The sequence below is a fragment of the Taeniopygia guttata genome, chromosome 6, assembly GCF_048771995.1.
Source record: "Taeniopygia guttata chromosome 6, bTaeGut7.mat, whole genome shotgun sequence".
NCBI classification, from domain to species: domain Eukaryota; kingdom Metazoa; phylum Chordata; class Aves; order Passeriformes; family Estrildidae; genus Taeniopygia; species Taeniopygia guttata.
The window spans coordinates 21,169,896-21,195,767 of NC_133031.1; the positions used below are offsets into that span (position 1 = coordinate 21,169,896).

The 25,872-nt window shown below is 37.4% G+C and overlaps 2 protein-coding genes across 5 annotated transcripts in view; one reads left to right on the forward strand and one right to left on the reverse strand.

Annotated features, from left to right (window-relative positions):
• Window positions 1–5,915, reverse strand: part of LGI1 (leucine rich glioma inactivated 1) — a 29,523-nt gene extending 23,608 nt beyond the window's left edge. For 2 of the 3 annotated variants that reach the window (XM_030276097.4, XM_030276101.4), the window contains exon 1: window positions 5,180–5,314. The gene's annotated coding sequence lies outside the window, so the exon portion shown is untranslated. Of the gene's footprint in view, window positions 1–5,179; window positions 5,315–5,886 lie in introns of those variants that run through there. The other variant, XM_072931119.1, reaches the window with a different exon arrangement.
• On the forward strand, window positions 5,315–25,048 carry LOC100220799 (protein FRA10AC1 homolog). Of its 2 annotated transcripts, XM_030276104.4 has the most exons (14): window positions 5,321–5,510; window positions 9,719–9,795; window positions 11,792–11,884; window positions 11,968–12,013; window positions 12,846–12,922; window positions 13,598–13,681; window positions 14,164–14,248; window positions 17,380–17,425; window positions 20,083–20,196; window positions 21,190–21,232; window positions 21,669–21,793; window positions 22,398–22,436; window positions 23,709–23,772; window positions 24,187–25,048. In XM_030276104.4, exons 1-14 carry the CDS (start codon window positions 5,481–5,483, stop codon window positions 24,227–24,229), a joined length of 966 nt encoding a protein of 321 aa, XP_030131964.2. In that variant the 5' UTR covers window positions 5,321–5,480; the 3' UTR covers window positions 24,230–25,048. The 2 variants fall into 2 exon arrangements, with proteins under 2 accessions (XP_072787222.1, XP_030131964.2); XM_072931121.1 differs by lacking the exon at window positions 22,398–22,436 and having other exon boundaries at window positions 5,315–5,510.
• The last annotated feature ends 824 nt before the right edge of the window (window positions 25,049–25,872 follow it).

Consider the following 25,872-nt stretch of genomic DNA (forward strand, 5'->3'; position numbering starts at 1 on the left):
CAGTTAGTTTTTACATTACCATAATGCTATTATTTACACTATACATCTTATCAAGGACTTGCAGGAAACTTTATTTTAATGAAGTTTTTTGAAGTACACAGAAATTTTAGGAACAAGGTTGATGCTTTGAGTGTTCCCTTAATTACAACAAAATTAATTAATTAAGCAATCTGATTTTCAAGATAATATTATAAGATTCTTACATAACTCTGTAGTCATAGGCAATAAAACTAAAATAGGTATTAGGAATTTAAACAGTTATAGGTCCTCTTAATGTATCTGTGATTCTTTAGAATGGAAGATTCTTTAGAGTAGAAGTAATGCTACCATCAAATAAACTGTGTCTCAGGATTTCAACTACTTCAGTCCATGATAATGAAGACTAAGGCTGCTCTTCTGTCAACAGTAATAAAAAAACATCTTGTGAATTGTGAATGAAGTTGAGAGGCCCTATAAGCATCATAGGAGGTGGAGCTAAGGGAATAAATCAGGTTATTTAGGCTGTATTTTCTAACATTTTGGCCTAAACTGGGATTCTGTTTACCAAATTGATCAGCTGAGAATAGGGATGCAATTTTCACATTTGTGACTTCTTGGGAGAAGAAAATTCAACAGGAACTTTCAACTTTGCTTTTAATAAGAGCCTTTCATATTTGTTTTTATCCTAACAGCAGAACAAGCTTGATCTGAATTCAGGATGTGCACTGTTGTCTTCTTCAGCTTTCCATGACTGTTTATTAAACCAATTTCCAAACTTCAGTCTCAACATAAGTGCTCTGTAGACAGACAGTAGAACCAGCACCTTCAGTGCACGAGGCAGTAAGTGGCTGTGGAGACTGGAAGTGATTTGTTCACCCTAGAGGTAGAGAAGCCAGGAATAACAAAGGTCCATATATATACCTCGTATATCCTTCTAAAATGCCATCATCTGTTGGATCTACCTTTAGATATGCACATTTTCAAAATTTCTGTTTTCCAAATTGCTAATCATATTGGAAGTCTTCATGTTCTATAAAATTTGTCTCCACACAATATATCTGACACTGATATCCAATGGTGTTAAACAGAAACAATTAAGTGGAAAATGTCCACAGATAACTGGAATTTAGGAAATTCAATACTCTCATAATAGGATTAGCTATTGTATTATTAGCTTTATTTTATCCTATTAGCAGGTGAAATGCAATACAATGATTGTGGCTACTTATACAAAGGTCTGGGATTTTAGAACAAGGAAGGAAACTGATGATCAATCAGATATGATTTTTTCAAAGGCACTTTTCTAACAATGCTTATGCACTGAAATGCTAATTGCAACTTCAAAATATCATAAAACTGCACATCTTCTCTTCAAATAATGGACAAAGCATGGGCTTGTCTATGATTATTTTTTGTAACTGACCCTATACTGGAAATGTCTTTAAATACAGAAGTTCTTTTCTTGAGAAAATTACTTTATCAGCCAAACAAATAAAACTGCATTTGCCTTTTAGCACACCAACATTGACACCTAGTGGCTAGTTAAGATCTGTATTTAATATTCCCTGTATGACAAAAAAATGTGGAACACACCATTTATTGAATTTGACAAACCAGGTATGCACTGCCTGCTATCCCCACATAGCCTCTAGATTATTACAGAATATAATTAATTACTAGTTTGGAGTTATCAGTACCTGTGATGGGAACTGGTGAGTGTGAGGCCCTGCCCCTCATGTACAGCCCCACTGGTTTTCCCAGACTGTCAGGAAGTCTTAAGCTTGGGAATCAGCTGCCTGATTTTAGTGTATACCTTCCTCAGGGCTTGTTGGGAGGCACAGTACATCCCTGAAATTGTAAACTGGTACAGCTATATGAAAAAGAGCTACAGTTACTGAATGTGATGTTACTGGCATATGTGAATGTCCATTTTTAGCTTTACTTGCTTTTTCTACAAATTACTAGGGGGTTTCAGATAGGAGGAGATAAAAATCAGGAACATGACAGATGCCAAAGTACTGTTCGTACAATGAAGACACAAAAATAAATTATTTGGCAACTTACTTCATAGACATGTAGGACATAGGAAGGTGGCAGTATCAAATAGCATTAGAAAGTAATTTCTTCATTTGTCAGCAAAAGAACTGACTTAATGGAGAAAGAGAAAAGATTAAACAGGACAAATACAAGTTTTACTAGCATTCTTGATGGTTCCACGTTACCGTCTCATAATCAAACTCAAATGTAGTCTGCAGTAACAGCTCACGATGGTAGTAATTGTCAGTGACTGCCCTGCCCTTGCTCTTCATACCAGTGGTAGCTGCCTCTTCGAGCCTGGTGGCAAAGCCTTCTGATTTGCTTCATTAAAAATTGGAACAATTTTTTAGTTGGCTAACCAAACTAATTTTGATACAACAGATCAGAGGCTGTTGAGTTTAAACAACTCTACCAGAAGATCTTAGGAGGTAATCATCTTATGCAGAAAGGCTGATGTGTTTCTTCCTGGCTAAATATTGTTCAGGAGTAAACACCTACGCTTTGAATTTCTTAAAAATACATACAGAAATCTGAGTCTGAGAAAGAGGAACAAAATGTAAGAGTTCTCCAATATGTAACCTATATAGAAAGGTTGAAGTACCTTTTCAGGCCGTAAAAAGGGAAAACTGTGGGGATATATGTCTTCCAGGATTTAAATATGTTATTCAAATGATGATCACTTCTTGCTTTCTGTACAAACTAGTGTAGGACACTATTAACTCAAGTAGCAACAAAGAAGATTTTTTCTTAGATAGTAGGAAAAACTCCTTATACCTAAGAGGTTAATAGATTAAGGTGTTAAACAGTGAAAGCTCCTGTACTAGAACCTTTTAGGAACAGCTCAATATGTATGTCAGGTATACTTTGAATTCTGCATCTCTATGATGTATGAACCATGTCTGACTTAAACCTTTTGGATACACCAGGTCTCATACTTTATTTAGCCCATTCTAGATTTAGGGCAGAATGGAAGTTAAAGCTACAGTGATATTTTCTCCTTTGTGGACCACAAAGTTCAGGGCTACTGTAATTTAAGACTATTGTTTCACATTACTGCTGACCTGATCTAAAAGAGAGCTGCTGCTGAAAGGGCAGCCCTTGTTTCTCACTTCCTACTTCCCTCCTGTCCCATCCCACACATTTTATTTGCCCCACCAGGGTTGCTCATCCAGATAGCACATCAGGAGACTCACAGGAGCTAGAGTGGAAAATTAAATTCTGCAGTTCAGCAGGAGTGGTCAGATGAGCATCAGGGCGAGTTCAAGAAGAATGCTCTCTTCAGTAGCAGCCTGACTTGTAAAGAGTAGCATAGATTGACTTGTAAAGGAAAGCTGTGCTCCTAAGCTTTGGTTGTACAGTCATCAAAATCCCACTTAAAACCTCCTGCCCTGTAAAGAGTTATGCCCATCTCGTCTGTTCTTTTTCCTGTATCTTCCAGTCCTGTGGGACTCATATGACAGCAGTGCCTTTTTGGTGTCAAAACATACTGTTGCTAGAATTAAACACGGAGATACTCTTATTGGAGCAACGTATCATGCATATACCAATGGCTAAGGGCATGCTCAGTTTCAACTTCCAGTTTATTTAGGAGGCCATTTCTGAACCCATTCCCCAGCTGTAACTTACTGTAACCACATATAAAATGCAGTCAGGTGATGTTCTAAAGCAACACAGACATTAGAAAAGCATAGCATAGCAAGATGAAATTATCTAGCTGCTATTCTCAGAAAAGCTGTTTATAACATAACTTCAGCATCTACAGCAGCTGCTATAGCTGGACTCAACTGCAGAATTTTCCTGTCCCAGAAACTGTATTTTTTCTATATGCAGGCTTTGTGGCCACAGCACAATGCCAAGAGATTTGAGAATTATAAATCTTTCCTCTACCTTTCCCACTCTTCTTCAAAGTGCATAATCAATGATATGTTGGCCCAGTTTCCAGAATCACGTCAAAATTCATTCACACTAAAGCAGTCTGTCATTTCCATAAGACAGGAACAACAAAAAGATGCTTGCTATTACAGCTTTGAGGGTATACATTATTTATTTTGATATATTTAAATTATTAATTAGGATAATTCCATTTTTGCAACAGAGTCTCTGCCCTTTAGAGGAAATGGGCCACATTCAGTAGGACTTCAGCAGAATACTGCATACACTCAAATATGTACAGTGCCACTCAGTTCCTTTCCGTGGGACACTTTAGCATCATCTTTGCATATGTTCACAGCGATAATGACATAACAAGTAACACAAACACTAGGTCAGGAGAAAAAAAAAAAATTCTGAAAACAGAGATTTACTAGCCAAGGTAAAGTGATACACTGTCAGCTATGGTGGGTGATTGTCTTACTGTAGAAAAGCAGCTACCCACAACTTACATTTTACAATTTGCACGTTACAAGGGGAGCAGCAGTATTTGAATTTTTAATAATTCCCTGTATTAAGTGTGTCTGTGGTTTAACTATCCAGGAATCAATAACACAACTGGAAACATAGTCCAGAAGAGAGTACCTGTGATGGACTACAGCATTTCAGACCTCAGCAGTTCAGGTTGTGTTTGATGGGAAACTATCGATTCATTGACATCTAATTGCTGTATCTATCTGATGACTTAATGCCGAAGATTGGTGCTTCCCAGCTATTTTATCAGCAAATATTTCTGACTTCTAAAACTCCTTTTTATGATGCAACCCACAACAAGCTCCCAACTCTTATCACCCAGTTGCCGTCGGTCCTCACAGGGAAACTGAGTCACATACTGCCTTTCGTTCTTCTAATGCGAGATGCGACTGAAAAGAAGAGAAGCCGCAGGCACGGGCAGAAATCGGTGTTACAGATCGCCGTGCCGAGGCCACGGTCGCGGTGTGCGCCGCGCCGAGAGCAGAGCGCACGTCCCGGGCACGCCTGGCAGCTGCTGCCCACCGCAGAGCGCCCCCCGGGGCCTCCCGCCCGGAGCGGTGCCTCCGAACAACGACCCCCGCCTCCCGAGCCCTCCCGAGGGAGCCTTTCCGCCGAGCCCCGGCACCGCAGCAGGGTCTAAGCCCGTACCCCCACCGCAGGGACTGCCCTGCCCGAAAGCGCCGGGGATGGTGCAGGGGCGACCCGGGCCGGGGAGAGGGGCGCACTCAGGCCTCTCTGAGCCCCTGCGGCGGAGTCCTACCTTCCTAGAGGCGGAGACCGCGGCAGCCGGGGCCGCTGACCGGGTTCCCGGGCAGGGAGAGTCCCCTCGCCCCTAAACATGATCAGCGGCTTTCCCCTCCCCTCCCCTCCCGCGCCGGCTCGCCCTCCCCCGCGCCCCGCTGCCCCGCGCCGCCCGCCCGCGGCGGAGGGAGGGCCGGAGGGAGGAAGGGAGCCCCCGGCGCGGCCCTGCTCCGCCTCTACCCTGCGTTCCGGGAGCGGCCCGCACTGCAGCGCCGGGGCCGGCAGCAGGGCCGGGCGGCGGAGGCGGCCCTGCCGCGGCCATGGAGCCCAACCAGCTGCGCTTTTCCGCCGTGAGTGGAGCCGGGAGGGAGGGAGGGAGGGAGGGAGGGATGGAAAGGGGCCCGGCAGAGGCGGGCGGGGAAAGGCCTGGTGGAGGCCGCGGCCTCCATGGCCGGGGGCCGGGGCGAGCGGAGGGGCCCGGCCGTGCCCGTGGGGGAAGGGCCGAGCCGCCCTCCTCGGGTGGCGGACGGGCAGCCGGGGGTCCGTGCCTGTGCCCCGCTGCAGCGGCGGAGGAAGGGCCAGGCGGGCCGGGACAGCGCCGGGTCACTGCAGGAAAGCGAGCGAGCAAGAACGGCTTCAGAAGCTGCGTCCGACTGGCCGGTGTTCGTTTCTCCGTGGGGCACCACAGAGCTCGAATCCTCGATGTCGTCGTCTGCTGTTACCTACCTTTTACTCCTACTTTTAATTTCATAGCTGTAATAAAGGGGCAGTATCTTGCAAGTGTCTTTTCTCTTTGTTAGAGCCGCTCGCTGTACAGCATATGCGGGTACTCCTTGTAACAGGTCTTACAAGGAAGAATCGATTTGGAGCTAGTTGCTTATTCTCGGGTTTTTTTTCCCCAAGTAGGGGTGGCAGACCTTCATAGACAACATCCAGGTGGAAAAAGCATGTTGCAGTGAAGCATTCTGACCTTCCACACAGCATCGTTTATCCATCAAGGATGGCTCCTCAAATTCTCTTACAGATCCTGTGCTTCCTTCATACCGTCCCCAAATAGTTTGCACTGTAATGAGCACTCGGGTCTGTTCTGGGTCACATCTGGGCCGTGAGCGGACACGGTCACAGACCTGTGTGCTGGACAGATAAAGGGAAGGATGGGCTTGTGAGGGCAGTGGCAAGACTGGGCCCGAGGTCAGGAGCCACAAGTTGGGAATATTTTACAGAATTGTTTTGCCCTTTTTTCTTCTGTTCCATGTTCAGTCACATTGTGGTTAGGAGTGGACACATTTCACCAGTGTGTGTTTACCCCATTGGAGAGGCTTAAAGGAGGTGCCTTCTCTGGATCCAAGTACCTGCTGTAAATGCAGTGCTGGGTAGTTTGTAGTGTCCTGGATTGACATCAAGAGTTGGTATCTCAGTCTGACATCATTTGTGTACAACGTTCATGCATTTACTGTGTTTTGCGTGGGTTTTAGGAGCCAAGAGTTTAGTGGACTCTCTTCTGTCTCCAGTTGTTTCATCATTAAATAATCCAAGATGTTTGGATTACTTAAGTGTGAGCTAAATGTACCCCAAAGCATATTTGTGCTTGTTTTAATTTTGTGGTTTCAGTTTGTTTTATTGTTTGGGAATAAAAAATTCAAATGTAGCAACAGCAAAATACACTGTGTCATTTGAGTTAGCTTTCAGGTTTGTGTTTTGAGAAAAGACTTGGTATTTGTATTAGTAATTAACTAGAAGCATTCTGAGTCTGACAAATTCCATCAAACCAAAGTTTATATTGAAGGGTTTATTAAATAGTGAAAGTAGTTATTTTAAATTCTGTTGCTGATTATGCACATCCATGTCTATATCTGGTAGGTTAGGCACAAGCTTTGGTATCTGCCCGTCCATTTCTACAGTTAAATATTAAACATATTTTTCTTATCTGGGGTTGTAGGTATCTGTTTACATTGTCCTTCCAAAATGGCAAGGTTCATTTATAGATGAGGTTCTTTGGAGATGGAAGTCCAAGAAATGAAGTAGGTATGTTTTACCAAGAGTCCGCTCATCTTGGAATCATCCTGAGGTGTCAGGTTAGAAACCATTCGGTCCCAGTGTCTGCGAGTATTGTCAGTGCTGCTGGAGCTGCTGCTGTCAGGCCCAGCACCGATGCAGGACCTGTCTGTCCTGCTATTGCCTCAACAGAGGAGTGATCCACAAGTGTCAGGACAGCAGTCATGGGTTGTGTCCTTTTCACTCTGAATTTATCTGTGAGGTATTACAGTGATTCAGAGGAATGTCTGAAGCTGTGAAGAGCCTTCCTGTTGGAAAAACAGCCTAGTCCTTAGCCATACCTGCCCTTATATTGACAGTCAGCTTTACAAAAGGCAGTCATCAACATCTGAAAACCCTACAGTATGACTCTGTTGGAGTAGTTTTCTTGCATCTTTTTTTTCTTTTATTTGAATCATTCCTGGAATCACTTGAGAGCTGGTTAGTGAGGATGTCTGTTTCTTTCCTGGGGTACATCATCCAAAGGCAACTGCTTTGTGAGAATCCCCTTTCATTTGAGCTTTCTTGCCTGTTTCAGTACTTCATCTGTCTAGGGCTTTCATGCTCTCATGGTGTTGGCTGGGACTTACTTCCCTTTTGAGTGTGAAGAAAGCTCTGGATGTTCATTTGAGAAGCATTACTAATGCCATTTAAAACATACCCAGATTAGCATGATATTTTTTAAACTTAGAGGCCAAGTATAAATATATTTGCTGCATACTCATAGAGTGTTCAGACTTTAGCTCTAAAGACCTTACAAGCTTCATTAACAGAAGTAGTGACAAGCTGGCTACTAGAACCACCTATCTATGGGGTTATATTGTTGCTGCTTTTTTGCCAGGGTATGAGGATGGTTTACAGCAGACATCTGCTGCACTTATTTATTTGGTTTGGGGTTTTGTTTGGGGGAGTTGTTTGCCTTTTTGGTTTGTTTCTGTTTTGTTTGTTAATGGACAATTTTTATGTCTAGTGGGAAATAGAAAATAGTTCAGAAGAAGTTCTGATTTGCTTTTGTTGAAATATATATGTGTAGGAGAGTTATGTGTTCTTCAGAAGCATCCAGAAGAGTGGGAGGAACATTATGATATTTGTTTATTATTATTAATAATAGTAAAGACTTTTAAAAAAACTTTAAAAGACTCCTTCACTGTCAGTTTGAAAAGATAGAGTTTTACTTACTGTGCACAGTACAAACCAGTTGTAGGTGTCAGTAGAGGATACAGCTGACTCTTCTTCTGCATAGCATTTCTGTAAGTCATTTGCATCAAGAGAAGGCACCTCATCAAAATCATCCTGTGGAGTTGTGTTCTTTTTTTCAGATTTTGTTTTTCTCAGCTTTTTGGCTGAGGAGAAATATAACTGTAGGTAACGTAAGAATCAGCTGAATCGAGCACGCTTGTTTTCTAACCCATTGTCTTCTCTTATCCCTAGTCTCACTTACCAAGACACTTTGGGAGCATGTGTGGAACCTTCCCACGTGCAGCTCTATTAATAACCATTCCTCTTGTTTTTCCCTCAGTTGTGTAAAAGCTTGTTTGGAGTTGGTGCTGGTTTATGTGGTGGCCAGCTCTGGCTGCTCTCTCCCTATGCTGCTCCTTCAGCTGGCTGGTGTAGGTTGTGGAGGCTCAGATGAACTGTAAGGAAACTTACCTGGGTTAAATAATATTTTTTTGCATAGGTTCCTTTGTAACTTAGGTGAGTTGTTTGGTCTGGTTCGTGTGTACTTTCACAACTGTAACTGAGCACCTGGTAGGAAGGGTACTGAGAGTAGGAGTGGGGGAGAGGAGATGGGACCCACTTAAGCTGTTGCATCTCCTGAAGGAATTGAACATGGAACTGTGCCTTGAGAAATGGAAGTGATACATCGGGGTTTGGTCATTTGAAAGCATTACAATATGGAAATTTTGGTTTTCTTATATGCCTTAATTTAACATTGTAGTCCCAAAATGTGTGGAACAGAAGGTTTCATTTTCTGGTAGGAATGTTGTGCTGATGAGGTGAAACACTTTTGCAGGCATATTTTTTTTTTGTATTTTATTTATTGTTTCAATCAGATTTCCAGCTACCAGTATAAGATCTAATGATCTAAAATGCTGCCCAAGAAACTTTTATTCCCATTTTCCTTCATTTATAATGTGGACATATCACTTGCTGTCCTCCAGCCCCCAGGGAAGATACTCACCTTTGTCTTACATAAGGAACGTTGTTTAGAAAATAAAAAGCTAAGGTATTTATCATACTTTTAGTTTGCTGCATCTATGTGAAGATTAACTATGAGGACATATGCATATAAATTATTTCTAAAGTGATCTATTTTACAAAATGATCTTTCTTGGCCCTGTATTATCTGGAATATACTCTGCATTGTCTGTGGAATTTTGTTTGGTTCACACATGTGAGAATGTGCATTAGTTCACTTGCTCTGTCTTTCTGTCTTTATTTATGCTGATGGGCAGTACTGATTTGTAATTATGCCATATCCATATTACATTAGCAGATATATTGACTGGTCTATTATTTTCAGGCACATGGCCATGGAGGCTATGATTCTGATTTTAGTGATGAGGAGAGTGGAGAGAAGTCTCTGCAAAAGACTAAAAGGTAATGTAGTACAGAATTAACACTTTACATTATGTATTTTGTACAAATGGCCTCTTAGTGTGCATAGAAGATGATGCTGTTGCATGTAAGTTCTGGTGTTGAAATGGTTTTTAAAAAATCAATCTCTTTGATTTCTGCATCTCCTCATCTCAAGTTTGCCAAAGCTTGTCATCTCCAGAGGCTGCTGATTAAGAGCTGTTCTGCCAACTCCATCTGGTGTATATTTGCCCCTCAGTTCTTGGAGCAGAGTGTTTTGTTTTTCCAAGCATTAGTATCCACTGCTGGGTTTTGGCAGCGCTGTTCACACCACTGCGATCCATCAGGACAAATGGAACTGCTAGGAGAGCAAGGCAAAAAAGGCCAAGTGTAGCAGGCTTTGTAGATATAAAACACATAGAGATATAAAGTGAAGAACTCATGCTACTTCTTTATTATTTAATTTGTGAAGAGACCTGGATATTGGTAAACTGTGTTGTGATCAGTCCTTGAAACGTACCTGCACATCTCTTATTTGAGATGATGACCTTGGCCAGTGCTTTCAGTGGTTTGCAGTTAGTGACCTGGAATTTTGTAATCTGATTTGACTGCATTGTACAGATTTTTATTTGTTTTTGTATTTATTTTGCTTTTGTACTGTAGTTCCTTGACACTTTCTGCACCATACTGAATATTTGGCCAACATTTTGCATATACTTTTCTTAACTTTTTTTCTGTCTCTCCCTTGCTCTTTTATTGGACTTTATTTAAGAAGACTTTCTGGAAACTTTCCTAAGACTCTTGCATATTTTTCCTTTATAGAAGAATTGAAAGAATGGATTTTGTAGTGTCTGATTGCATTCTGGGAGAAAAAAAAATCATGTTTTAATCTTTGGGATAATAGCATGCATTAAGACATGTCATTTATTTTATAAATATAGCTGTTTTTCATTAAAATAGGGACTGATTTTATTCAGATTTCATTTTCTTTAGATGCCATTGCACATTCTTCCATTCTACTTTGAGGTGCAATATTAAGTAACCATCAGGAGTCTTTCAAAAATTCCATCATTATCCTTGTTCTGGCACATAACTGTTAATTCCCAGTAGGGCTCTTATGTGGATTCATTTTCTTGCTCTGTCATTGTATTTATTTTCACTTTAAGAAAAATAATAGTCTTAAATTCTCTCCAAATTACTGTTCTATAGGCCCTTCTTGTGGGAATTTTGTGCTTACAGATCCTTTCGAGTAAATGATACTTTAAATTTCTAGAGTCCTATATTCCATAGCTAGAAACAAATTTCCTGGCTTGCTTTCTTCAGGTTTCTGATTGCCATGCTTTCTGCCTGCTGAAAATTATGGGAAAAAAATCTTTTTTGACACCTCAGTTTATGAATGAAATTAAATAAATATACATTTTACTAGCTAAAATGTGTATCTTTAACTTTTTTTTACTTTGTTGAACTCTAAAAGTAATTTTAGCTGCCTACTGACAAGAACAGTTAATTACATGGTAATTGACTTCTAAATTTGTGATTCTTGTGATTGCACTACAAGGGGCAGAGCTGTTTAATGAGGTGTTGAGACATTGGCATGAAAGGGTGGAATAGGGTTACTGCCAGTCACTCTCTTTCAGTGAATGCACTGTCCTTCCTGTTGCTACTTTCCTGTGTAGCTGAGATTTGTAAAGGACTTTGAATGTCAGAGTGAAACTAAGGAATCTTCCAGGTTTTATCATTGTGGTTCTATAGGGATAATATTAATAAAAACAAATATTGCAAATTGCTGTTTTAAGCAATTGCCTTTAAATGCCAACTGGAAGCAAATGCCTTTCTGATTTTGTTCTGCAAATGAAGTAAAGTCCAAGCTGATGTTGGTTCTGAAGTTTCATTTTATTCTTGTAGAAAATAGCAATATAAAAATTTTTGTTACTCAAGATAGTGCAAGGTTGAGCATATGGAAATTTTATTGCTTATGAAAAGTTTTTGACTAACTTTTCTTCCTTTCTCCCACCTTTAGAATACAGGAAGATGCCCTTCTGATAAAGCCATTCCAAAAAGCAAAACAAGGCAGTGTGGTTCACAGACAATTTGCAGCTGAAGAATGTGATAGGTATCTTTTATATATTGCTTTTGTGAGATATTTTCCTCTTAATGGAAAGATAGTTTTCACTGGAACGTGTTTGTTATTAACAGGGAAGAAGCAAGAAAAAGAAGATTTCATTTGATATCGATGGATGCTGTATCCTTCTGTTTGATTTTTCAAGTTTGAAGATGGGACACAGTTATCCATTATGGTAAAATACTGGGATTTCTCAGTTATCAGTCGGTGACTGTGCAGCACCAGATACTGAGTCATTCTTCAGAGGAGCTTCTTTGTGCTGTTGAGATAAAAGTTAATTGAAAATCTTTCAAGAAGCCATATATAAAGATTTTATTTTTGAAGACACTTATTTTCTGAATAAGTAATTGCATATTTTGCTCAAATTGTGGTATAAAATGTGTTTCAAAGTTTCTGTTTTGGCCTCACACTGAGACCAAAGTGTTCTAAGAAGCATTACATATTTTTCCATTATTTTAATTTCCAAAGTAAAGCATACAACTTTTATTTGTATGTTGGTGGTAAAAATGTAACAAATTATTCCATTTTAGTAGCCGGACTGTTTTTATAATAGAAAAGTACAAACCTGTTTTAAACCAAAACTGCAGTACAAAGAAGCTGTTGTCTAAATCACAGCTGAAAAAATGAACCATGTTTCTGTGTATGTGCATACAGAGCATCTTTGATAAAGGAAGACAGTTTTATAAATGAGGAATTAAGTTTTAAAAATGAAATTGCCTAGAATTCCTGTATTTGGAAATTAGCTTCTATGAGAGATTATTATGTAAAAGTTCCTAATTAATTCCATCCTTTTTTTTTTTTTTTTTTTTTTTCTTAAATTACTGAACTGTTTGTGAGGAGAAAAGTCTCTCTTAAATATATAAAAAGATTTTGGTTAGGTTTTTTTTTTTTAAATTTTAAACTATGGTAAAAGGAAATAAGTTCTGAAACAATCCTTAATTGCTTTATTCAGTATGAAAGACATAAGAAGTTTGTGCATGACTACATTTTATACTATGGTGGCAAAATAGAGGATTTCCAAAGATCTGGGTGAGAATGGTTAGCAACCTTTCCCCTACTGACCTCAAAACTCCCTGTTTTGTGAAGCTGTTAAATATATATTATAGCTTTGGGGGCAGGGATGGATGTAGCTGTGTATCCAATCACTAATTATTTTGGTCACATTTTGGTAACTACAGTAATTGGAAATACCCAAACACAAAACTGCCTTGTTCACTTTGTTTTCATATTTTTAGGTAAGAACTTACCATGAGCTGAATTATTCTTCTTTTGTTATGTAAAAGGAAGGATGACAGGTGATCATTAATGGAGGGTACATTGAGAAATATCTGTCAGAATCTTCAAAATAACAGTCTGAAATACTTCTGAATGTGCAGAATTTCTATCCATTGTCCAGAATAATAACTTCTTTAGAGCTATCTGTAACTGCCTTTTAACATCACTGTCATCAATAAAGAGCATAAAAAGTGTTTTCAAACAGGATAAAGTCATCTGCAATTGCAGTAGCCGTTTTCAACCATACGTTTTTTTATTTGGGAACAGGTATGCCAGGGAATAAATTTTTTCTAGTTTTATTTCATAGAAATGTATTCCTTTATGCTGTGAGGTAGAGATCAGAACTCTAAAATATTGATGTTACTAAATAATTTGATGGATTTTCATTTTAATGTTACTTGTACTAAAAAAATGTGTGTCCTTTTATAGAGCAAATGACAAGACGGATCTTGATGTTATTAGAGAAAATCATAGATTCCTGTGGAATGAAGAAGATGAAGCAGACATGAATTGGTACCTGAAATTATTATAGGATATGTTATTTTTAGATCACTTGTACTAAATTTGTGGTTTCCCTTACTAATTAAGAATTACTGTGCAGACTTGATCATTCTTTGATGCATTTGAAAATGAAAGGCCATTAGAAAGTCTTCCATATTGTAATATTGCTCAAATGCCAACATGAATTGATGACAGAAAGAACTAATAAATAAAACTGATTCTCTGAGATCCAAATGACTGTTCAAAACCTCAGAAGAAAGCAGAGTTTGAAAAGGCACAGTTTAGTATGTACTGTGGATTTTATTTTATATTTATTTTTCGACTTTTATGGAACTTACTCCTTAGTTTAATGGCTGTGTATCTGTTGCATTTCTAGGTCTACAACTTGTGTTCTTTCAAAGAAACAACATGTCTTTGTCTTACTAATGTCATTACAATGTAAAGTGAATTATGTTGTCTTCTATATTTAATTTTAAAAATACTTTTTGTTTTAGGGAGAAGAGGCTTGCAAAGAAGTATTATGACAAATTGTTCAAAGAATACTGTATAGCAGATCTCAGCAGATACAAAGAGAATAAGGTATTTTTTCTTAGTATAAATCATCTTGGGTTTTGAAGTATAACCTTTTTAAAAAATAGCCTTATGATTGTGGATATGTTGTAGAACAGAATGTTAGTACCCCTTCCATAGAAAGGGAGCTGTGAGAATTTATCAAGTTACTTACAAGCAGCAGTTTGAATCCAAGTATTGTCACTGCCTCAAAAATGTGCTTCTGTGGGAATAGGAACATTTCTGTCAGATGATGTTTTATGAAGAGGTACATTGTGTGTGAAAGTCAGAAAATGCAAAGGGGTTAAAGAAAGAAGGCTGGAGAGGTTGCTTGGAGAGGAGCAGTAGATGAAGCCTAAAAACCCATGGAATGTTACTGTTCAAAAAAAGTCTAAAAAGAGTCTTGTACTTGAATGCTGGCAGAAACAATTTTGGAAAAGTCTATTCTAAAGCAGCATCTTTTGCTGGTTGTTCTTTTCTGTTTGTGGAAACAGGATTTGTATGTGCCTTGTAAATAAATAGAATTTCTTAAGAGGAACAGCCCAATTCCAGCACCAGGTTTTCTTCTTAACTGGAACAGCCTTTGTTTTTTCCAAGTTTTTGGCTGACTAACTTCTTAGTCAGAGAGTATACATGAATTTTCTATTGTGTTTTTCCAAAGACTGGTGCTGAACTCAGATGTGTCTTGGTGTTTGTAACACACAGTAACCCAGTCTGTATAGTTTTTTCAACTATTTATAATATAGAAAATTACATTCACTGGTAAATATATGCAAGGACTAGGCTTAGCTGTATTCGGAAGAAAAGATGACAGTCATCTAAAGACAATTGGGACAGTAAAATGCAAAAATTCAATTAAAATCAACAAAAACTAAAATGCTGAAGATGCCTTCCCTTGCTTTTTGACTAAATTTGATTTTATTTTCCTGTAGCTATTTCATATCCCCCAGTGTCCGCTCCATCCCCCATCCCCCCAGCTGATTTCCCTTGAACATGCTTACAGATTTTGTTTCTCTCACTACTGTGCCAAGTTTCCATATGTTTGCTGTCTTTTGTGGGAAACTGTTCTGCCCCAGATTTTTTTTTTGTGTGTGTGTTTTCTTGTGTTGTGTGAACAGTATTTCCCTGTCAGACTTAACGTGTGTCTATGCTGACTTTGAGGTCACTCTCTGTTCCCATTTATGCTCCTAAGTCATTACCTCTATTTTCGGAATTTCCATGTCAGCATAAGTGCTGTGCCATGCAATTTGTATTGCAATTTCTTTTCTCAAATACATTCTGATCATATGAAAGTCCTTTCTTAGAAATTCTTAGAAAAATAGAAAAAAGTATGAGATTTTTCTCAGTGACTGATTTATCCATGCCCATGTTTGGTACAGAAGGATTTCAAAGCAGGCTTTTTTCTTGGAAGTCTTAAATAAGCTGCTCATCCCATTTGCACTGATGGAATACAATCTGTGCTTTCAGATTTTTCCTGCCTTATTTTTTTTTCTGTATCTCCAGAAGCTGATAGCTGGATATCTTTAGACCACTGTGCCTTTTGCTTTGCAGTGGTGGTGCTATGAGAAGTGCAGGGTAGATGACAGTCAGCCTTTTGCATGATAGTTGTTGATGCTTTACATGTTGATGCTTCATCTTGATATAAGAAAGAAATTCTTTTATAGTGAGAATATTCAGTCGCTGGAACAACCTTGCCATTGGCACAGTGGAATCCTCACTACTGGAGGTTTTTCAGGTGCAATTGCCCAAGGTGATAGATAATCTCATCTTGGCTCCCTTCCCTGTGGAAGGTTGAAGCTCATGGTCTGTTGAGGTGCCTTCCAACCTGAGCTGTTCTTTGATTCTATGATTCTATATCATGCTACTTGGTGTGAAAGCAAAAGTAAGCTGAAGGTCAGTTTTCTGTGATGTTTACAGAGATTGAGACTTGCACATATGTGCTCATCTGTCTTTTCACAGCTGTAATTGTTCTGCTCCTGGCAAAAATCTTCTAGTCAGATGATTTTTCTAAAGATCTCTTATAGAGATTGTAGCTCAGATCTCTTTAGGAACTTTTCTTCTGAAGTAAACCACTGTTTTATGAAGGACTGGATAATGGTTGGGACTCGTTTCATGGCTGCATCTCCTTTGAGAATCTGAAAAATAAGCAGAATAGCCTACTCAGACAGAAGCTCAGAAGAAAACAGTAAGGAGCCCCAAGACATATGAACCCCTGAGGCCACGGGCACGTTCCAGTTGCTGCTCCAGACTGTTTTACTCATTCACACATGTGGCTGGGACTCCCGTGCTCTCATCCCTAGAGATTCACAGGTGCTCTCCCAGCCAGAGCTGGAGACCCACTCACCCTTCTTGCTCCCAGGCTGCTTCACCTGCTGATGACCAGTCTGGCTTGGTCTTCACTGGTGTTTCCTTTTAATCAGAAATGCCACTGTGAACCTCTGGTGTGAGGCTGTGTAGAGACAGTGGAAGAGTGTTCGGACAGCTCTGGCTTGTGCTGGGTCTGTTACTCCTGACATTTTCTCTAGGTAAGAATTTTCTAGGTCAAGGTTGTCTTTGAACCTTCAGTGCATCTTGTCTGCGAACTTTGCAGCTGATAAATGACCATCTGTATTGTCAGTTCTATTGTCAGCTTTGCAGGGCAGCACAGGAGGGTGTTCTGCATTTAAGTTTTACTTTGATATGCACTGGACTGGAAATGTTCCCTTTGTTGTCTTATTTTCCTAGAGAATTCCTTATTTGCTGTCTCTGTACTTTGTTTTGTAGCTTAACAGATTGGAAGCTTCTCCTCTTTGCTAAGAAATGAAATCTGTTTGACACCTGGTCATTACATAAAACGCATTTTATTATTTTGTTTTCATTTCCAGATTTCTAGGCCAACTTGTCTTCTACTTGAAAATGTTAATATGTTTGCTTTTATAATTGTTTTTCAATAGAGGACTTCCTGTCAAAATAAGAATATAATTATTTAAAGTATTTTATTAAAAAAATACTATTCTGGAGAGCAGAGGCAGAGAGATACTTTTAATTAAAAGAGAAAAAATTAAATTTTCATGACCAGAATTAAAAGGATGACATGAAGGACATAAATCAACTGAAATTAGTCTTTACAGTACTCACTATGTTGACTATTCACAACTCAATTTAAGTTCTTATCTTAACAGTTTGGATTTAGATGGCGACATGAGAAAGAAGTAATTTCAGGAAAAGGTAATGCTGTCTTTCATTTTATGTTACATTTCTTCTTGATGCTCCTCTTGCTGCTTTTGGACATAATTTTGTTAGATAATATTGATGGTACTGATAAGTTTATCAGATAATAATGTAAAATAAATTGACTTGTCTTCCAGCTTTCCTGTTTTATGTTACATAGGTTTCGATTGCACACTGATCTGCACATACTACATTTAAAAGAGCATATAGTTTATTTTCACAAGGTCAGTTTTGTAATGAGCACCACCTTGACACGTTTGCTAATACAGAATTTATGGGTGGGCTTTTTAGCTGCTTTTCTCCAGTAGTTCTACCACCTCATTAGCCTTTGATATCTGTAATTGAAGTCTCTCAGTAGTTTTCTTCAGGAAATCATTTATTGATTACCAGCTTCTCCAGTGTTGTTCTGCAAAATGTTGACTTTTTAATTAAAGTTTCTTGTGTGAGACCTATTTTAGGCTAAACAGGTTTTGAAAGCTTTGGTGGGAATGATTATCGTGTCTCCGAATCCTGCCTCTAAATCAGTACCTTAATTCTGGGTGAGAAGTCTTACCAGTGTGTTGCTGGGATTTTGCACAGTGGTCCTTGTTCCATGCCTGAGGTGCTTTTTCAACATGTTGAGCAAGCAACAAAGTGAAGTGAATGAGGTATTGTTGTTCCTGGGGTGGATTCTCATAACACCTGTGGGTTTCAGAAGTCATGGATGCACATGCCAGAATATTGCATGAAGTTGTACTGCTGATCAGTTTCACTCAGTTACAGTTTTTTAAACAGCTATCTTCTGTAAACACCTGTATTGTAATTTATTTCAAAAAGTTAGAAATGCATTTATAATTTAAAATAAAATTAGTATTTCAGAGTAGAAAGCATGAACATTAATGGTGGGGATTTTTAAACTGTAAATATTGAAGCCTCTAAAGGTAGTTGTAGTCATATGTTGCATTCACCACTACACATTATATTAATGGATAGTCACACTTGATAAAATTACATTCTTTATTGAATAACAAGATAAGGAAAATTAAATGAGAACTAAATTGTTTTTATGTATTCGTGGGGGAAAGATTATAGCTTTGTACGTTTAATATGTGGTACTTTATATTTTAAAATGTGGGAGTAAATGCAGAATTACATATTTCAACCTTTTTAATGGAATCCTAATGAAAAGCGAGCAATTGGAATATGAGTGGATAAATCCTCCCTTCCACCACAGGGGGGCGCGAGAAGCCAACCCTCTGGCGGGTGTCGGACGCGCTCCAGGTGCGGTTCCGAGCAATCCTTTGAGAAATACCGTGGGTCTTTTATGCTATTTTAAAATATAAATTGCCTAATTAAATGTAATAACACATCTACACCTACCTGCCTGATAATTAGCATCAGCATTGTATGTACTTTATGTACTGATGTGGCTGTGTCAGTACAGTGGTGGTGAGAACCGCTGCTGGTGCACTTTTACTAAGGTTTGGGGGTGGTAACAAGGGCATGCAGGAATGGAATGCTCACATTTGCTTGCTTTGCATTTGGTGCCTATCTTTGCATGGTTACAAAGAAGAAGGACGAGGATAAGTTAAATAAGAGGTGACACTTGTATTACTAATTGTAAATGCCAAATTATTTTTTGGCATCTTTCCAGTCTTTGCCATAAGTTTTGAAAGGAGGTCATATTGGAGATTGATATGACACAGGGTACTGATAGCCATACCTTACATAGGGTCAAACATACTTAATGTATATTAATTTGAAACTTGCTTTTTTTAATGAGAGTTCTGGTTTTGGTTTTTTTTTACTTTAAATGTTTGCATTGCAAGTGGTGTTTCATTACAGAACTGAAGTATCTGAGGACACTGCCAATCCATTAGTTAGCTGCTTAAGCAGAATTTTCTGAGGTTAATCGTTCACCAACAGTCCTGCTTGTGAGCCTATTAATATACATCCTTTCTGCTGCTCTGCATACAAATCAGTCTTCTGCAAAGGGAATGCATGTATCTTTATTGCTCCAATATATGGACTTCAGTGGTGCAAATAAAATTGATTATGTGCAGATCTGTTTTAAAAATCGCTGTTGCTTTTACATAATGAACCAAAGCAAGCTTTTAAAGCTGACATAGCATTTCTCACAAAGTTGAATTTCCCTTTCTTAAAAAAAAGATATTTATGGATAGTCACTAGAATACAAATTGTATGTCCAGTATGTCAGGTACACTAGTTATATAAAAAGCATTTTCATATTGTACAAATGTGATACTTTGAATAGTTTGATGTCATTAAAGATGCATTTCTGAATGACAGCTTCTGATCCATCATCCTCTGCTAAGTAAGTAATCATTTGGTGTATAGGATGTATCCTGGTAACGTTTATTTTTTCAGAGTTCATATTTAGGCTTATTATTTCATAATGTACACCTTCATCCATACATTTCAAAATACAGTTATGTTTTTTCCTTTGCAAATAGGCAATACTGGACAAGTATGATTGCTTTGTTGTTCCATGTTATTATTTCCTTAATCTACATGTTATTTTTAGATTTTTGGAGTTTTTTATTTGAAATAAATGGAAAATGGAAAGCAAAAACTGAGCAGGACTGGAAATAACAACCCCATATCTATTAATGTTAATCATTGAAAGACAGTTTGCTGATTTTGACTCTTTACAGGTCAGTTTTCCTGTGGAAATAAACACTGTGATGAGAATGAAGGTCTGAAGAGCTGGGAGGTGAATTTTGGTTATGTTGAACATGGTGAAAAGAGGAATGCACTCGTGAAATTGAGTAAGTCAGCCCTTCTAGGATATGCACACTTAAAAGAAGACAAGTGTCTTGTACTTTGAATGGTATCAAGTGAGACCCAGTGATAACAGTTCATGACATTGCAGAATAGGAGATTATTTTGTTGAATTAATCACAGGTGGTAGTATGGTGCTCTTGATTTAGAGAGAACAGCTGTTATCGTTATATATGACAAAGTTGTTACAGATTAAGAACTTTATTCTGTATAATTAGCATGTCACAAAATTAGAATAATTGGCTATAAGCTGTTTCATATAGAAGCATTTCTAGTTTAATGGACAATACTACATTGCAAGGAGAATTTCAGCATTGTCATTGCTCATTCAGTTACTTGGCCTGGAAGTCTTTAGGGCTTTGAACCAGACAACTTCTTGCACATCTTTAACTCTACTGATTTTATTTTAAATATTTACATTTTCTTCTAAAAAGAACTTCAAAATAACTTCCAGTTCTATCTTGAAACAATTTTCCATCCTTACATCTTGACTGTTATTTTCGAATTCAGAATTGTGTACATGATGATGCATTTATCAGATAATTAAATTTAGTACAGTTTACTTTGTGTAAAATGAGTGAGTAGTGGGGCTTTTTCCTTTTGTGCACAAGACACTCCCCGTGGAAACAGTTGGTTTCTGACAAAGCTCTAAGAGACTTACACGTCTTCAGTATAATTGCAGAAGAATTTGATCTGTCTACAAGGATCCATAAATGGGATGTCTGTACACATGAAACACTGATACTTCTATAATGAACAGCTGCCAGTGCTACACTTGTGATCGTCCCTCACATTTAGTAAAATCTGGGTTTGTACTGGAGACTTTCATCATGTATTTTTTCAATCCTGACTGCAATTACATTGTAACTAGTGTTTTGAAGGAAAAGCTACTGATGTTGAAAGATATAACTAGTTTTGTAGTTCTGTTAATTATGCTTGTCAGATTATTGGCTACAATGTTCTCATTTTCTCTTTTTCAGGACTATGTCCAGAATGTTCCCACAAACTAAACTTCCATCACCGGTAATGAAATATTTTGAAAATAATGGGGACTGAATTATTGATAAGTTACAATTATGATGAACAGCACACAGGGGTAAAACTTCAGTGAGATGATTAGGAATTTCATTTATCCTGAAATAGCATAAATATTCTGGAGTTCTTATAAAGCCACTGACTTGTCACTGTTGAGGGTTAAGATACTCTGCAAATGACAGCACAGAACCCCTCAGACTGGAAGAATTCCATCCCTACCACTACAGAAATTACATTTGCTAAATTTCTGCACAGTGATTTTTTTTTTGTGTGTTCCTAGTAGCACTTTTTTTTAACTGAATCAGTTTTTTCTGTTCAACTTCTGATAGGTGTCTGAAACAATGACACATATTTGACTGAATTAAATACTTCAGATTTACTGTTGCATAAGAAGTACATAAAACGTATAACATATTTTTTAAAGGAGGAAAGAAGTCAAAACATGCAAGAAAAGAGGCACAGCTGAACAGAACTCTAAGGAGCCAAAAAACAAGAAGACAAAATTGTCTCGTTCAGCAAAAAAGAAGTCAAAAAAAAAGACCCATAAAGGTAAATTTAAACTTTAAAACTCCAGTAGTTAAACTCAGCTAGGTTAATTGAACCTTAGTTTTGCTACAAATGCATAGATGGAGACATATAATTATATATAAATACATTTAGTTATACATACAGGTATGTAACTTTCTTGATTGCAACACAGGTAGTCAAAAGGGTAAATTTCTTGGGAAATTTAGATGCAGAAAAAAGATAAATTTCTTATATTTAACAGAGAGGGACAGCCTTTTGAAAAGTATGCACTGCAAGGGAAATTTGTGCAAGCATTGGATGTTGCATACTGGAAAGGATTGTGAAGTATTTCATTCCATGAGGCTTTGGGGTTGAAAGCCTTTTGGAAATATTAGATAACCTTGTTACACCAGAGATCTTGGGTTGGCATAATTAGGCTCAAACTGATGACCTTTGCACTCATGGAATAAAATCCTTTTATTTCAGTGTTTGCTCTCTTACTTTGAATGTGCTGTGTGCATGCATGTGCACATGTTTAGTGTAATAAGTTATCATAGAAATATCTTTGTAAACCATATAAGGTAACAGATAAAACCAAAAGCAGTTTACTGGGTTTTTTTTTTTGTATTTTGGTGTTTCTTTACAGATCAGGATTCTTCAGACGATTCAAATAATTCTGATAAAGGTATTTTAATATCCTTTATGATTTTGTAATAAGTCATATAACATCATAGACAGTTGTCATTAATCTTAGTTTTATTAGCTGTCTGTTTTAATATTTTATGGTATAAGAATGGTGTCTGAAACAAGCAGAAATACGAAGGTTTGAATGAATGACTTACATATCTTGGAGAAAAAGTGTAGGGAATTTTCAGGAGGAAATTGTTTAATAAAAATGTGGGCAGATAACAGAATGGAAATAGCCAGAAAAATGAGAGATCAGGTTGTTCAAAAAAAGAGCAGAGAGTGCAAAAATAGGTACATTGTTAATAATTTCATGCTGTGTAATCTGTACTGTGTAAAGATAGTATTTTTCTGATATAATAACTGCTACATTTTCCTTCAGGGAGTTATACTGATATGTACTCTGCTCAAAAAAAAAAAGATTTAAAATAAATCCTAGGCTTTAATTAATGTCTTTTCCAACTACCTGTAGTACCTCAGAGACCTTCTTGTTGCAGGTGGATGCATTCAGTTGCTGCTTAGTCACTGCTTGTAACTCAGTCATTCCAGTCTTCAGTTTATTTTTTCATGAGACAGGCCCCATCTCCTGGTCATGCCAGTTCTTGTTGCAGGCTGTCTAGAAGTGATTGACTGTTTTCACTGATTGCTCTGCTCTGCTATACATTTTTAAGAATGTCCTCACCCCCTAGGCTTTCCCACTTAGATACAGGAAGACCTGAAGCAGTTTTCTTATGATTTGGACCATGCCCAAAGTATTTGTTTTTCAGGAAACTTACTGGAAGATTTAGACGTTTAGGGGAGGGGAGGGTGGAGTGTCTTATATGAAATTCCTGTGGAGTACTATGAAATAGTTATAAAATAATCCAGGTTTTCTTATAATTTCACTGCTAAGTCACAATTGATAAGAACTACCAATTAAATAAGGTAATTAATAATCTAATATCATAAATTGAAACTGTATTGTAAATCTGGATTTGTAATTACTTAGTTTTAGGGAAAAAAGTGCTATATTTCTGTTGTGTCAAGATAATTTTTTTGACATGATTGTTGTTATGTTTGACCAAAACATTGCTTTGTGATACCTAAGAATCTTTTTGAGACTAAGCTGATTAACACTGCAAAACATTTTCACTCTGACTTTATGCAAAGTGTTCTGTTTATTCTCATGGTTGCAGTTAAACATTGCTTCTAGCAAGATACCAGCTAATTTTAAAAATGATAAATTATTTTAAAATTTATTTCATAAACATTTTAAATTTTGTACCCGATTCAGATAACAACAATGCTGAAGATGGTCCTTCAGACGCTGACTTTTGGAAAGCAGATGAAAAATCACGGTTAGTTTGATGTAGTGAACTTGCAGCTACTGAAACATACAGGGTCCATTCAGAATTGCAAGACAGAGTTGTCCCAAGTGTTTCAATTAGTGTTCACACATAAAAGGTTATGACAAATCTCTTTCCATGCAGTGAACCTAAAAATGTGTTTTTAAAGAGAAGACATACACAACTCCTGAGGAAAACCTTTGTTAAGCCACTACCATACCACTGCTGCCTTACCCCCTTTATACCATTGTTCTCTTAGCACTAAGGGTCAGCTCACCCAGGGGAATGTGAAGGGTATTGGAATGTAGTGCGTAAGTCAAAAGATTCTAATAAAAAATTTGCTAAAACTTTTTTATTCAAATATTATCTCCTAGGTGCAAATCCAAAGCAGAACTTTCTGACTTTTATTTTTTGTTGTTGTTACAGGGAAGAGGAGTTTCATGAGTATTTTCAAGATTTATTTCTCTAAAACTTGCAATTGATGGTAGGCTGATTATCTTCATGAGTTGTCAAGATGGAAGTCTGGAAATCCAGTCATAATTTTCCAGAGACCCCTATCTGCCAGCATACCTTTTCTACAGTCACTCATATGGACCATTTGGGTGGATTTTCTTTGTAGAAGGCTTTAAATCTAAAAACCTTCTGTTTCTTGTAGTAGGCTGCATACTCTTGAAACAAGAGAAGTCATTTTTCCAGTTCAGTGCAAAATATATATGGCACCCAAACTTAAACAAACAAGAATATCGTTAACTAACATTACAACAAGGAAGTTCACTACTTTTATTATATCCCAAACTTCAGTTATTGCCAGATTTTTATAAAGGAGCATTTTGTAAGATTCTGTGAGTAGTTTAAAGCCATACACTTTCATATATTTATATTTTTAATTTATTCAACAAGAATTAATAACCTTAAATTTTTTTGTTACTTAGACTTTAATATTTGGGTATTAATCTCTGTAAATGTTTTCAAATGCTATTGGAGAAGGTCAAATTTTGTCAAATATGTGTTCTACTTGAATTAAGTAAACCATATCTGAAATCTCTCCTATTCATTTAAAAATTTCTTTACAATTTTAGTTGTAAAGTGATGTGTCTTACAATTCCACCTATCAAAATATGGTTGGTTGGTGACATTTTTGGTGTAAAAAATAACATGTGGCTTTCTACTGGAGATGTATGTGACTTTTATCTGTGGCTTCTGATCTCCTTCCCATTGATTGAGCGTTAATCCTTCTTTCATGTGTAACCCTAAATATACAAATAAAGCATGTATGTTGCTTGAGAAACTTACTGGATTCACCTTATTCTTTTAATTGCAACACATCTTTAAACATTCATTCAGTCATGTTTCCAAAGAAATAGACTGCACATGAAAAGGTACCATGCCAATATTTTTTTTGTCTGGTGAAAATTACTTTGGATACGAAGGTCAGATTTTTTAAATTAGGTTTTCATGTTAATCTGAGGAAGTTAATGTCATATAAAATATATTTTTGATAATTACTTCTCACTGTAGGTACAGAAAGCATTTCTAGTAAGCATTGGATGCAGACACTGTAACAGCAGAGATGGTTGTAGTGTATTTATGAACATTTCACATGCACTCATAGGAATAAGTTGAGAACTCTATTTACAAGTATTACTTAATATAAATACATTTTAAACATTTTGTACTTACATAATAGATGACAGTACAAGGACATATTTAGGATGTCCTTGAGTGAGAAATAAACATATCCTTGCATGAAGGCTTCTTTAGGTAAGAAGGGGGATTTAAAGGTTAATTCTCTGTCATGTTGCAAGCTTGGCGGAGAGTCAAATCCAATCTGCAGCAATCTGCTTAAACGTGTGCAACTTGCCCAAAGGGGCTTTTGTCGACTGCGTTGCTATATTTGTTGCTTCAAGTACTGTATATTATGTTCTGAATAACTAGCTTCTCTTTAGGTCTTTAAAATACAGTTGTAAAAAGTTACACTATACATATTAAATACATAATTTAATACAGTTTAAATAAAATTACATTATAAGACAACCTTGAAATGGTTTTCTTTAGCAGTGGTACTTAATACAGACACTAACGCAATACCCAGTTTTATGTCATAACTGTTTG